A 13,211-nucleotide genomic window follows, 5' to 3' on the forward strand; every position below is an offset into this window, starting at 1 on the left:
GGAAGGAAGAAGAATTTAAGCCTGTAATGCAGTCTTAGGACCATTTGGCAAAGCTGATGGGGAATCTTCAAGTCAAAGTTGCCCATCTGAGGAGTCCCTTGTCTTACAGTCCTACGTCAGTAATTCTGCTGTGCTGAGTCCTTGGTTTGGAGCATCTCATGAGATGTGTAATCTCCATGTGAACATGGTGATTGCTTCAGAGCATAGCAGTTGGGGCCACCAATCAAAGACACTTCTTGTAGTAGGAGATGTGAGAGGTGCATTCTCATAGCCTCTACCTCCCCCTCCCCTACACCCTCCAACTCTGTGACTTTTTACTTTGAAATATACTGAATTTGCTACTATGAGAATATTCTTCATTCAACAGCTCTATTGATAGTAAGTTGCCTCTTTATTTCCTCTCTGCACTTGCAAATCTTTTTAAATTCTTTCCACTCCCATCTTGATTCACTTTTTTCATGGCTTTCTTTCTAGGTTATTTTTATACCTTACCTAGAAAACCTTCGTCCTTAGAAATAAACCAGCAAGTATCAAGTCTTTTCTCAAAACCTTTCATTTTCTGTAGCAGGGAGATACCCTATATTAATTTATAAACATCTAGGTTAAGAGGAGCATCTTTAAATATACCCTAAAGGTTAACGTACTAGTTCCCTTGGTAACCATATTCTTGATATCTCACACACTGATCTCAGAAGCTCCCTTTTATGAACCACTGCATTACCCACATTTTGGCTGAACATATTCACCAGCCTCCTAATTCAGAAAGTGGCTTTAAGCTGGCCTGCCTGCTTCTCTATTCCTGATTCTTAGTTCTGTCTACTGTACCATGTCCTTGATGCCTATAAGTCTGATGGAATGTCAGATTCTTCCCGTCTTCAACAAAACCTATAGCACAAGGATAAATGTTAGCCTTTCCCTTGAGAAGCAGTATGTCATTTTCCTTTTCCCAGATGTTTTCTGTGTGTGTTCACAAGGCTTGAAATTCTTTATGATGTTTTTGACAACTTATATTTGAAACTAGTAACCTTTTAAATGAATTCCATTTCATCACTTACCCCCACTCTACCTATCTCCCTACCCCCAACCAACTTGATGTTCTATTTCCAAAACAATTTATTTTCAAACTCTAATTTAATTAAAATACTGCTTAAGAATTTTAAGTGGTCCTCTGTTATTTCACAAAACAAATCCAAAATCTAAACTCCCTTAATAGCATTTCAAGACTCTTTCAGGGCTTCCATAGTCTATCATTCATCATATTTTGATAATAAAAATAGGCAATATTTATTTAATGTTAGGCACTGTGCTAAGTATTGTATGTGTATTATTGCATTTAATCTTCACAACAAACATATGAGATACGTACTTCTCTTGTCCACACATTACATTAAGAAAGTGGTCAAGTAGCTTGCACATGAGCACCTACGTAATAAGTGGTGGAGCGAGGATTCGAAGTAGGTCAATTTGACGTGAACTCATAGTCACTATCAAGCCATATTTCTCATTACAGTATTCTAATGATAGTCTGTTTAACTTTACTTTTTTTTTTTTTTTTTAAGATTTTATTTTTTCCTTTTTCTCCCCAAAGCCCCCCCGGTACATAGTTGTGTATTCTTCATTGTGGGTTCTTCTAGTTGTGGCATGTGGGACGCTGCCTCAGCGTGGTCTGATGAGCAGTGCCATGTCCGCGCCCAGGATTCGAACTAACGAAACACTGGGCCGCCTGCAGCGGAGCGCGCGAACTTAACCACTCGGCCACGGGGCCAGCCCCTTAACTTTACTTTTTTGATAAGCAAGTCTTGATTGTTCTTGAGGTCATAATGGCTTTATTTCCTTTCTGCCAAGGCATATTAGTTACTTTTAAATCCTGCTCAAGAACCCATTTTCCCTACTAGGCCATCTGACACTGACCATTCTCTTAGGCTTTATTTCCTCTGTACTTAAGTTGAGTATGTAAATATCATTAACTGGATTTTGTCCTCTAGTCTAGCTATTTCCCATGTGGTTATCTCCCTAGCCAACCTGTAAGTTCTAGAGACTCCGTCTTCTAGATTTTTTGGTGTATCTTTTGTATCTGATGCCATCACAGGCACAGAATAGATGGTAAGGAAATGTTTGTTAAACTGATGAAAAAGCAAATTGTTTCAGCTGAAGGGGTAAATGTTTATTTTTTCTTTTCCTACAGAGGCAGGAAGACTGATGGCTTGGTATTATATTACATTTGAGACAGTGAAGAAATTTTGTACAATAAGTGGAAAAGAAACTTTATCAGATCTGGTAAATTAATTTTCACTAGAAAATAAATAATAATATAAAATAACATTGGGGAAACAACTAATTTGTATATCATATAATTTATGAATGAATGAACAGAAAAGAAAGCATTTCTTTTAGTGCTTGTATCTCCCCCCTTATATACCTTTGATCATGAGATATGGAATATTACTCCTTAGAATATATTTTCAGCTGTATCCCTGTATCTGGACTAAGAAAATTTATATGCATACCCAAAGTAGGGATGGAAGCTACCTTTCAACTTATGTGATAATGCTGATTACCTTGGTAGTGGCTACCAAGTGTAATATGTTGAGAAAGATTCCAAGATGATGGATGTGTCATGATATATTAGGAAAGGCTGCTATGAGTGAAAGACAATGAGGAACATGTGTGTTACGTACTTGCAAATCTTCCCTAAATCTTTTGCATCAGAATAACAATAACAGTAGAAATAGAATAGCATTGGTGATAGACCAGAAAAAAAGAACTGAATGTGGATAAAATGGGAGTTAAAACAGGTTATACTAAGATATCAACACTGGGGGCAGCTTTGCTGCTACAGCAATGAATAGAGCCAAAGTTGTTGGTACCTGGTAACTCTACTGGTCCTTTCTCCCTTTACTGGAGACATGAATATGAAACAAGATATTTATATTTATTCTCAAATTTAAACCATTCATTTTAACTTAAAATATTTAAGTTGATTGTTTGTGATAGGCTTGTTATGCTAAAAATTGCACAAAAATTGATGAAAAGTAAAGGCTGTATGAATTAGAAAAGGTGTTAGTTTCATTTTACAGATGTGAGAAACCAAACCACAGAGAGTGCTTTGCTCAAAGTCATCTGGGAGAACTAGGCTCCAGAATATAAATTTTTATAAATATCTAAAGCATTCTTTCCATTGCAAAACTAGCCTCAATAGGGATAGTGATTTGCAAACTATAGAAGGGTAGATAATAATATAATAGTAGTAATAGTAGTAGTAACAAGAGCTACATTTATGGAGTGATTACTCTGTGGTAGGCACTGGGCTGAATATTTTAAATTTTATCTTATTAATCTTTACAGTCTTATTGGTATAGTCCCAGTGTTTAGCACAATGTCTGGCATATAACAAGTGTTTGTTAACATTTGTTAGTGAATGAATGAATGAATCCTTAAAGAAGCAAAATATATAAGGCAAATTTTTAACTCTATTCTGCTAAATGACAAAACTGTGATGTCCCAAGGCATCATTAAAAATAAATAAATACAGAGAAAGAGAATGAGAGGAAAGAAGTAAAGAGTGGACATAATTAAATGGACAAAGGATGAAATTTTATAGGTCACAATGATAGCCAGCTGCAAGGAATTTCTTGATGTGCAATTGAGGATAAGTGAAAAGAAAACACTGAATACTTTGAACAAAGATCCAAATCGGATAACTATCAGGTACAGAAATTAAATATGTTCTAAATAATTTTTAAATAGTTTTATTTAGTTAAAATAATAATAATAATAAAAGTTTTACCTTGTGTTTTTATTTACAGATTTCCAATGGAAGGAAGAATTAAAACAAGAGAAATGAAAGTAAATTGGTAAAGATAATGAATTCATATTTATGAAGGTTTTTTTAGTTTTAAAACTTATCTGATTTGTTTTCCTTAATACAAAAAAGAGCATATTTACATAAAAATAAGGAATCAGAATGTGCATGTGAAATTAATTTCCAAAAACTCTCAGAATTTAATTGAAATAGATAATTTGTGAATTTTTTTTGTCAACAAATATTTATTGAGAGTATGTTCTATTGAGGCAAGGTAGATGACAGAAAGAAGATATGCTTCTCATTATCAGGAGCTTTCAAGTTAGCTTGAAAGAGAACTATGTGTATAAAAATAATGGACAATATGAAAACACATGTAATAAATGTCTAATGAATGATAGTGGTATTCTGGGAGAGACAAATAGTAGAAGCAAAACCATGAGTGAAGGAATGCATATATATCAGTGGGATGACTATTCTGCCAAGAATGGGAAGTTTGTATAGAGGAATAGTCATTGGAAGAGTAAACTAAGGTTACATTGTAACTTCTAGTGACTTTTACCCAGTTTGCAATCACAAATACAATGATATTCTTTTCTGCTGTGCCAAGTGCTTGGTTTTCTGAGTATTTAGGTCTTAGTGTTAAATCTTTTGATTTAGATGATGCGATTTCGGGTGAAAACACTTTTTTATGTGGCTCAATAAAACCAGTTAGTCAAAGAACTTCTTTTTTCCTCCTTAGCTAGAGGAGGTCATTGTTTCTCTGGGATACTTCCTGACATCTCATTGAATTTTATGTCGCAAATACCTTCAAGTCTTGTCTACAACTCATCAGGCAGATCTATAGCTTGGACAACAGAAGTTAACATTCTGTTTCTTTGCTGTGTTTCTCTAGAGATTCAAATATCCTTAGAGATCACAGAGAATTTAGAGATCATCTAGCCCAGTTCTCTCGTTTTACAAATGAAGTAAGTGATGCTCAGATGAGTTGTAACTTGCCCAAGGTTACGTTGCTATACTGGGGACTGAGCTAGAACCAGAACCTAGATTTCTTGATTCTCTCAATGTTTTTTCAAATATATTTTATTGCATCAACTATTGAGTCAAATTAAATCAAGATATTTTTCCATAAGCATCTTTTTGGGAATACTGTATTGCAGTTTTAATGACTCCATTTATCTTGACTTAAATTGTGTCATACATTCTTTTGATTGGGACTGTCAGATTTTAAAATTGAGTGACTTTATAATTGTTTTTATGCATATCATAATTTAGTTTCCCATTATCACCTCCCATCTTTATGTGTCTACTTGAGCATGGCCAGGAAGAGAGGACATGTGTGCGGTCTTTTTTTCATCCAAAGTATACAGCCTTTTGGTGGGTGATAATGGCTAATAATTACCACTTTCGTGTTTTTCTCATCTCTCTGTTACTCTGCTGAATTTCAGATCTGTTCTTTTTCAAGTAGGTGTTAATCCTCTTAATTTTAAAATTTTATCCTTCAAGTTTCTGCCTTTTAATTTAAGGCTATTTTTTATTTTTCATAACTTTAATTCTCAGGTCTTTCATCTTCAGCGTTAGCTCTGTTTTCTTTAACTCGTATTTTTCAATGAACTCAGGATATATTTCCAAATTAGGGATATCTTTTCTTATACACTTGTTTCTTGTTATTAGATTATATAAGTATGTCATGGATTCGTTTTTAAAGGGTCAAAAATAAGATTTATAAAGCAAAAAGTAGAGTCTCCCTAGACCCCCTTTCTTTCTTCCTCAGAAGTAACTATAATCAGTAGTTTGCATCCTTCCAACTTCCTTTCTGTTTATTTGGTACATGCATATGTGCTAGTAAACATATGTAGTGTCTACTAGATAAACAAGATCATACTGTAATTATTGCTCTTGTGATATGTCATGAAGATTCTTTCTATATCAATACATACACATCAACCTCATTTAGTAGCAATGTATTCTATAGTATGAATATATTATAATTTTTAACCACTCCTTTATTGAAGAAGAGTTAGATGGTTTACAAATTTTTGCTGTTACAAATAGTGCTGAAATGAACTTCCTTGTATTTACACCATATTTTTTGAAGATTTCTGGGTGAAAGGATATATACCTGAAGAGATTTAATAAATAATGCAAAATTGCCTTTGAAAACGTTTCTCTGATTTGTAATCCCTACCCACAATATTAAAAGGTTAACTATTTGCACATATCACCCCCCATGCTTGTTTTGTATTTTGAACTTTTGTCAGTGTAAGGAGTGAAAAGTTGTATTTTAAAATTTGTAAATCCCTGATTATTAGAAGGGAATATACATATTTGGTTTTATACAGAAGTTTTAAGTTGTTATAAAATCATACATATTAGTCTTTTCTTTATGACTTCTAGGTTTTGTGTCTTGTTTAGTAAGGTCTTTCCCATCCTGTATTTCTTAGGATTAGGTTCAACTATATAAAACAGTAATGAAATGAATTAACAATAGCTCAAACAAGATAGGCTACTTTTCTCTCACAGAATAGACAACTCAAGAGTAGATAGGCTAAGGTAGATATGGTGGCTTCGTGGTCATCAGTACTTGGGTTCCTGTCTTCTGTTCTGCCATCCCACATGTGACTTCTGTTTTAAGGTCACCTTATTGTCCAAAATGACTGCCAGAGCTTTAGCCATTACGTTTGAGTATCCTCTGTCTTTTCAGTGGACTTCTTGGAAGTCCAAGATAACACTTTTGCTCCTTGGCTAGAACCTAGACTTTCTGGAAGTCCCAGAGGACACGTTGCACCTAGGTACATGGCTATGCCTAAGTGCAAAGGAGACTGGGAAATGTCTTGGTGATAGTGTGCCTAGATTAAAATTGGGATTCTGCTATTAAGAAGGAAAGAGAATGAATGTTGAGTAGGCAAAGCAGTCTCTGCCACACATCCTAAGATCATAGTACTTTTCTTATCATTTCTTCTAATACTATAAAGTCATTTTATTTTTACCTGTAGACTTTTCAGAAGGCATCTGGAATTAATTTTTGTATATGGTATGAGTTAAGAATTTATTTATATTTTGTCCCCAAAAGATAGTCAAGAGTGTTTGATAAATATGTTGTCTTTTTCTCTTTGCCTTTTGATTTGAAATGCCACCTTCTCATAAAATAAATTCCTAAGGGTCTGTTTCTGGACAGATACTGTTAGTCTATTTATTTTGTTGCTGTGACAATACTGTTGTTTTACTTGCTATTCTTTTATTGCATATTTTGTTTTCTGGTAAAGCAAGTCCCTCCTTATTGTTCTTTAAAAAATGTTTTTGGTTATTCCTGCATTTTTCCTTCCTATGAACTTTAGAATCAGTTCAACAAGATCTATAAAAAGTCCTGTCAAAATTGGCTTTATAGAGGGGCTGGCCCCGTGGCCGAGTGGTTAAGTTCGCGCGCTCTGCTGCAGGCATCCCAGTGTTTCATTAGTTCGAATCCTGGGCGCGGACATGGCACTGCTCATCAGACCACGCTGAGGCAGCGTCCCACATGCCACAACTAGAAGAACCCACAACGAAGAATACACAACTATGTACCGGGGGGCTTTGGGGAGAAAAAGGAAAAAATAAAATCTTAAAAAAAAAAATTGGCTTTATAGATTAGTTTGGGGAAGAATTCTTGTTTTTACAATTCTGAAATCTTTATCTAGGAATATGGTATCTCTCTCCATCTATTCAGATCTTTATATGTCTTTCTGTGATATTTTATAATTCGTCATTTATGTTTTATATTTTTGATAGGTTTATTTATCAGTATTTTATGGAGTTTGATATTGTGAACAGAGTCTTTTTTTAACAATGCATAACGTATTTTATAATCAGTTGGTGGTGGTATATAGGAAGGCTACTAGTTTTTGAATTTTGATGGTTTTCTCCGGCTATCTTGCTGAACTCGCTTAACAGTACTAGTAGTCCTAGTAGTTGGTTTGCTGGGATTTCCTAGATAGACAATCATATTATGTAAAGAGTGATAGTTTTATCTTTTGATTTCTAATAGCTATAACTCTGTTTTCTTTAATTTGTTGTAGATAGAACCTCTAGTATACTGGTCTCTAGCTTCAGAGAGAGCAAACATCCTTGTCTTAGTACTGCTTTTAGTGGTGAAGTTTCCAGTGTTTCACCATCAAGGGATTCCTTACATTTTTTGGATTAGGTTCTGGGATCCATCAACCTTCTTCTCACTTGTTTGTAAAAACAGGTTTGGGTTCAGAATAGAGTGCCAGCAACCTATTTTAGTTCACCATTGTCACTAGATCTGAAAGTTGGGTTTCTCCACAATTTATTTTATGATCTTTGCAGGATTTCCAACTTTTCTTGAATCAATTTTTGTTTATTTGTATGTTCCTGAGATATCATTTATTTCATCCAGCTTGTCAGTTTTTATGACATAAAGTATTTTGTTTTCTAAGAAGTTAAAAATTTACTCTGAGGGTGCCGGCCTGGTGACGAAGTGGTTAAGTTTATGTGGTCCAATTCGGCAGCCTGGGGTACACAGGTTCGGGTCCTAAATGTGGATCTACACACCGCTCATCAAGCCATGCTGTGGTGATGTCCCACATATAAAGTGGAGGAAGATTGGCACAGGTGTTAGCTCAGGGATAGTCTTCCTCAAGGAAAAAGAGGGGGATTTGCAACCAATGTTAGCTCAGAGCCAATCTTTCTCACCAAAAAGAAAAATTTATTCTGAGTATGTAATGTCTCTTTTCTAATTTCTAATATTATTTGTGTCATCTCTTCTTTTTCTTAATCAGATTTGCCAGAGGTTTTTATATTTTGAGCTTTTCAAGCCATTTATTTTTGACTTATTGATCATGTTTAATAGTTCTGTTCATTTTAAGTTTTTTCTTTTGCTTTCTATGTTTTCTGTTTCATTAATTTCTAACTTTATCTTTATTTTATTCCTTCTACTTTCTTCTTTTTGTAGTCTTTGTAAGTGTATGTTTGCTCCATTTATTTTGTTTTTCTTATATTCTAAAAAATATTTAAGACTACAAATTTTCTAGTAAGTACCACTTTGACATTGTTCTATATATTTTCTAAGTCTATTTTTATTCTTTCTAGTTTATACTTTTTCCTTAAATTTCCTCTTTAAGAATTATTTAAAATCATGTTTTAAAATTTGAAAGTAGTAGTTTTTTTAAAAGTCATCCTTTTATTGTTAATTTCTAATTTTGTTGGATTGTAATTAGAAAATGTGGCCTGTCAGAGTTCTGCTTTATGATATTTTTGTGATTTCACTTGTGGCTTAATGCCTGGTTAATATTTACAGTTGTTCTATGTGAATTGTAAATGAATAAATGAATGATGTGTTTCTTGGGTACTAAGTTGTATATTTTGCCATTAAGAAGAGTTTGCTAATTGTGTTATTTAAAGTGAAATATCACCCATTTTTCATGTAGAGGTTTAATAATAAAAAGAAATTTATTATATTGTAAGAGGAAAATGTATTGAAAACATAGCAAGATTATATGATGGATCTAGAAATATGACATCAGGTAGTTCAAGGGAATATATATCCCACCGCATATTTGGAAAAGCAGAGAAAGAAGGAACAAGTACACAGTAAACAGAAGAGTGATGTATTGTCTAATTAGCTGTGGCTTGTGGGAATGACTATAAAAGTTTGGGAGGGGTTCTGCAATAAATGAAGGAACAGATCACATGGAAATTATCTTCTTAGGATTGTACATAAAAGAGTTGTACTTAACCTGTATGTTTTGGACATTTATTAGGTTTCACAGGTCTGTTGGCCCGTATGTCCATGTCTTTTTTGTTCTGTCTTGCCTTCTCTGTTGCCAGATGGAAGGGCGCTGGTTAGGTGAGTCAACTAACTGTCCTATCAGATGCTTTTTGCTTTTAATTCTGTTTTATCTAATATTAATAATACTCGTTTTACTTAATATATATTTTTTGTTCTTAATGTTTGCCTATTGTCTTATTTTAAATATAATTTATACAGGTAGCATGTAACTAGATTTTTGTCACTTTTTAAATCCGATCTCAGAATTCTTTTAAAAGTGAGGAATTCAGTCCATACACATTTATTATTATTACCAATATGTTTGGACTTACACTTATTGTTTGTTTCCGGTTAGCATGATTATTGCTTATTTCTTTCTTTTTTCCTCACATTCTTTTCTTTTGCCTTTTCTGCCTCTTTTTGGATATATCAAGTTTTCTTTGTTTTTGTTCTTCTAGGAAGTTCTTCCTTTAAAATTTACATTGCGTATGTGAATTTATATTTTTCTACCAATGTCTATAGAAAATGAACATTTTAAAACATCCCCAAACGAGACAGAAACTTTATCACATTTTCACTTCCTTCCTGCCTCTTGCTCTCTTCCATTTTCAGATCATCCGGGATTGTAAGTGCCAGGTTGTGAATTTTAAAATATTTTACTGTGCATTAAAAATTATAGACTTACCTAAGATTTTTTAACTGATTTTTTTCTTTGCTTACTTCCTGCTTTTTGAAGATCTCTGTCTTCCTTTTCCTTAGATATATAGTTTATTCTTCTGGATACATTCTCCAGTAATTTTCTGGGTCTTTGTAAGCCTGAAATGTATTTTGCCCTCTCATTTGAATGAGTTTGACTAAAGCTTTTTTCAGAACTGTCTCTGATACTGTTCTTCTTGCATCCATTCTTGGTAATCCAATCCTTATCTGTGTTAGGATATTTCCCTGAAGGTCTGGCTGTTGTGTCTTTATTTTTTATTTTGCGTAACACTCTGGGGACTCTCTTGGTATGTAAACTTGTATCTTTCTTCAGCTCTGGAAAATTTTCTTCTATAATTTAATTTATTTCTTCTCTCTCCTCTCTGTTCACTCTTCTGGAACTCTGATTGGTAAATGTTGGAACTTCTGACTCTCCACCACATTTTATACTTTCTCTCATATTTTTTATCTCTTCTTTCTTTTTATTGGCTCTTAGGAGAATATCTTAGCTTATTCATCCATCTCACTAGTTTGCTCTTCAGTTTTATCTGCGTTTTCTCAGTGATAAAATTTTTATTTTACTGGATCTCTGCTTGACTTCTAAAATGTGCATGATATTTCTAATCTTCTGAAAATATTAATTATATAAATTGATTATACTTGGAAACTTTTTTTCTGTGCACTGATAACTCCATTTCCTCAATTGTCAATTATTTTATTTATTAAATTGTATTTTTTTATGGTGGTGGTATTTTCTCAAATGTTAGGTAGTTCTTCATTGTTTGCTTTTGTATTTGTAAATATCTTTTTGCCTGCCTATTCTGTTACTTACTATCTCTAATGATTGTGGAGAATTAGTTAATTTGCTGCCATAAAAATGTGGAAATATCTTGTAATCTAAGAGTAAAGTTTTCTTATCTCCTGGGGGTTTGGTACCTACCTGGAGCACTGCCCTGCCTCCCTGGCCTCAGTGCCTATAATCCCTGCTTTAGCCTCTCAATACATACCACAGCTGCCTAATGTTTTCCGCAAATGAGAGAGAGTGGCAGGGGCAGACTAACCTAACTGCTCAGAATATGGCCTTCCAGTGAATTGCTCAAATGTCTTAAGACCCTCTCTCCTTCTTGATCTTGATTCTTCTGCATGCATTAGGGATAATCTCTTCCAGTTATGTTTTTCTCATAGATTTGATCTTCTTTATAGATCTGATTTCTAACATTCAACTTTCTCATCCACTAATGGCATACTTTCTTGCTTTCCTGTAGTTTTATGGATGGAGACACACATACATAAGCACACATACATGTAAGTCCATCATTTCGTGGAATTTGAAGAGGGATAAATATATAGAAGACTCCATGTGCCAACTTGATCCTTTCTCTAAGTTGTTTCTTTGAGCATTCTTATGTTTAGTCAGAGAAAATGGCTTCAGAATAACTTTATTCTCCTCTCAAGAGAAAGCTATACAGCTTCATAGTACACCTTTAACTCCTCTTCATTTGAAGGATTTCTACTCTTTCTATACACAGACCTTTTCTGAACAATCCTTCCTTTGCTAAGTTGGCCAGGATACGGAAGTCTTTGGGGGGAGTTCTGGTACCATTTTTATTAGTTTGCTAACTGAGGGAGCTGAGATCAGATCTTAAGTAGCTCAACCAGTGACAACAATAATTAGTAATAACTATTTCTTGAATTTTTGCTGTGTTCCAGGCACTACATTAGATGCTTTACATACCTATGGCAGAAACTGCTAGCTGACTATCCCAGAATCTATTCTTACCTACACAGGAAAAAGTCTACATTTACTAGTCAACTTTGTAACTAGATGTGGCCCTGTAATTAATGAGATGTAGGCAGAACTGTGCTAGTCTTCCTAGATGGCTGCTTAAAGGAAATGGAACCAGGTGATAAACAGGGCATCATTTCTTGTCTCCCTGCCCCCTTCCTCCTACATGCTGTGTGGAGTGTATGTGTAATGACTGGAGCTCTAGCAGTCATCTTAGTCCATGAGGTAGCCTGAGAATGGAAACTGTACATGGCAGAGCAGAAATATAAGAGGATTCTGGGTCTCTGGTGACTTGAAGAACCATTATACCAAGCCCTGGACTGCCTAACTATGAATTCCTTTTACAGAGAGAATAAACCAGTTGTATTTAAGCCTCTATAGTCTGATCATGGTTAAACCTAATCCAAACTGAATCAATACCTTATTTCATTTATTACAATGACCTTGATTTAGTTATTACTTAACTACCATGCAGCTCTGCCCCCATGAGTTGAGGTGGCAGAGATACCACCTCACCTGAGGCTGTGAGACTTCTGTTTCTACTGAGGAGAAGCTCAGGTGGCCTTGCCTGGTGGAGAGACAGACAGCCCTGTCAAAGTTCTGTATCTGCTGGAATAAACCCCTGTCCTCCCTTCGGTTCCTGTTTTATTACTGCTTGTAATAGGGTTTCTGACAACAAAGTAGGATGTTGAAAAGTGTCCTGTTTATTAATAGACATATTGCTGTTAAATGCTACTTCAAAAGTTTTATTTTTACTCTAGCAATTCAGTGTATACCCTGCATTTGTGCTTCCTTGGATAGCTTCACAAGGAGTTTTATTTATCCAGCACTAAAAGCACCCCATCCACATTTTTCCTTCAGTTTCTTCTTTGTTAATAAACTGTGTTAACTTTACAACCATGTCTTAATAGATGATATAAAATAATTTTCAAAAGAATTTACTATAGCCTAAAGAAGTAGTTAATCTATAGTTTTAGCTATATCCACCCATTCTGAGAAATGAGTTGGTTGCTTCTTTCTGTTTTCACATATCATCTGCTAAAACTAAACCATAAAATATAACTATTTTACAGTTTCTTTTTGTATACCTGACTATTTTTGGTCTTATAAGGAGACCCCCAGGAGAGTAATACATGTCTAATAATTCTATTTGGATCCAT

General features: G+C 34.4%; 1 protein-coding gene across 1 annotated transcript in view; it reads left to right on the forward strand.

Moving 5' to 3' along the window:
• HFM1 (helicase for meiosis 1) overlaps window positions 1-13,211 on the forward strand; it is a 106,365-nt gene that overhangs the window by 56,339 nt on the left and 36,815 nt on the right. The window contains exons 21-23 of the mRNA XM_070592760.1: window positions 2,186-2,277; window positions 3,602-3,708; window positions 3,807-3,854. Of these exons, the coding sequence (XP_070448861.1) occupies window positions 2,186-2,277; window positions 3,602-3,708; window positions 3,807-3,854 (247 nt within the window). The remainder of the gene's footprint in view (window positions 1-2,185; window positions 2,278-3,601; window positions 3,709-3,806; window positions 3,855-13,211) is intronic.

This window comes from Equus przewalskii, chromosome 24 (genome assembly GCF_037783145.1).
Source record: "Equus przewalskii isolate Varuska chromosome 24, EquPr2, whole genome shotgun sequence".
NCBI lineage: Eukaryota > Metazoa > Chordata > Mammalia > Perissodactyla > Equidae > Equus > Equus przewalskii.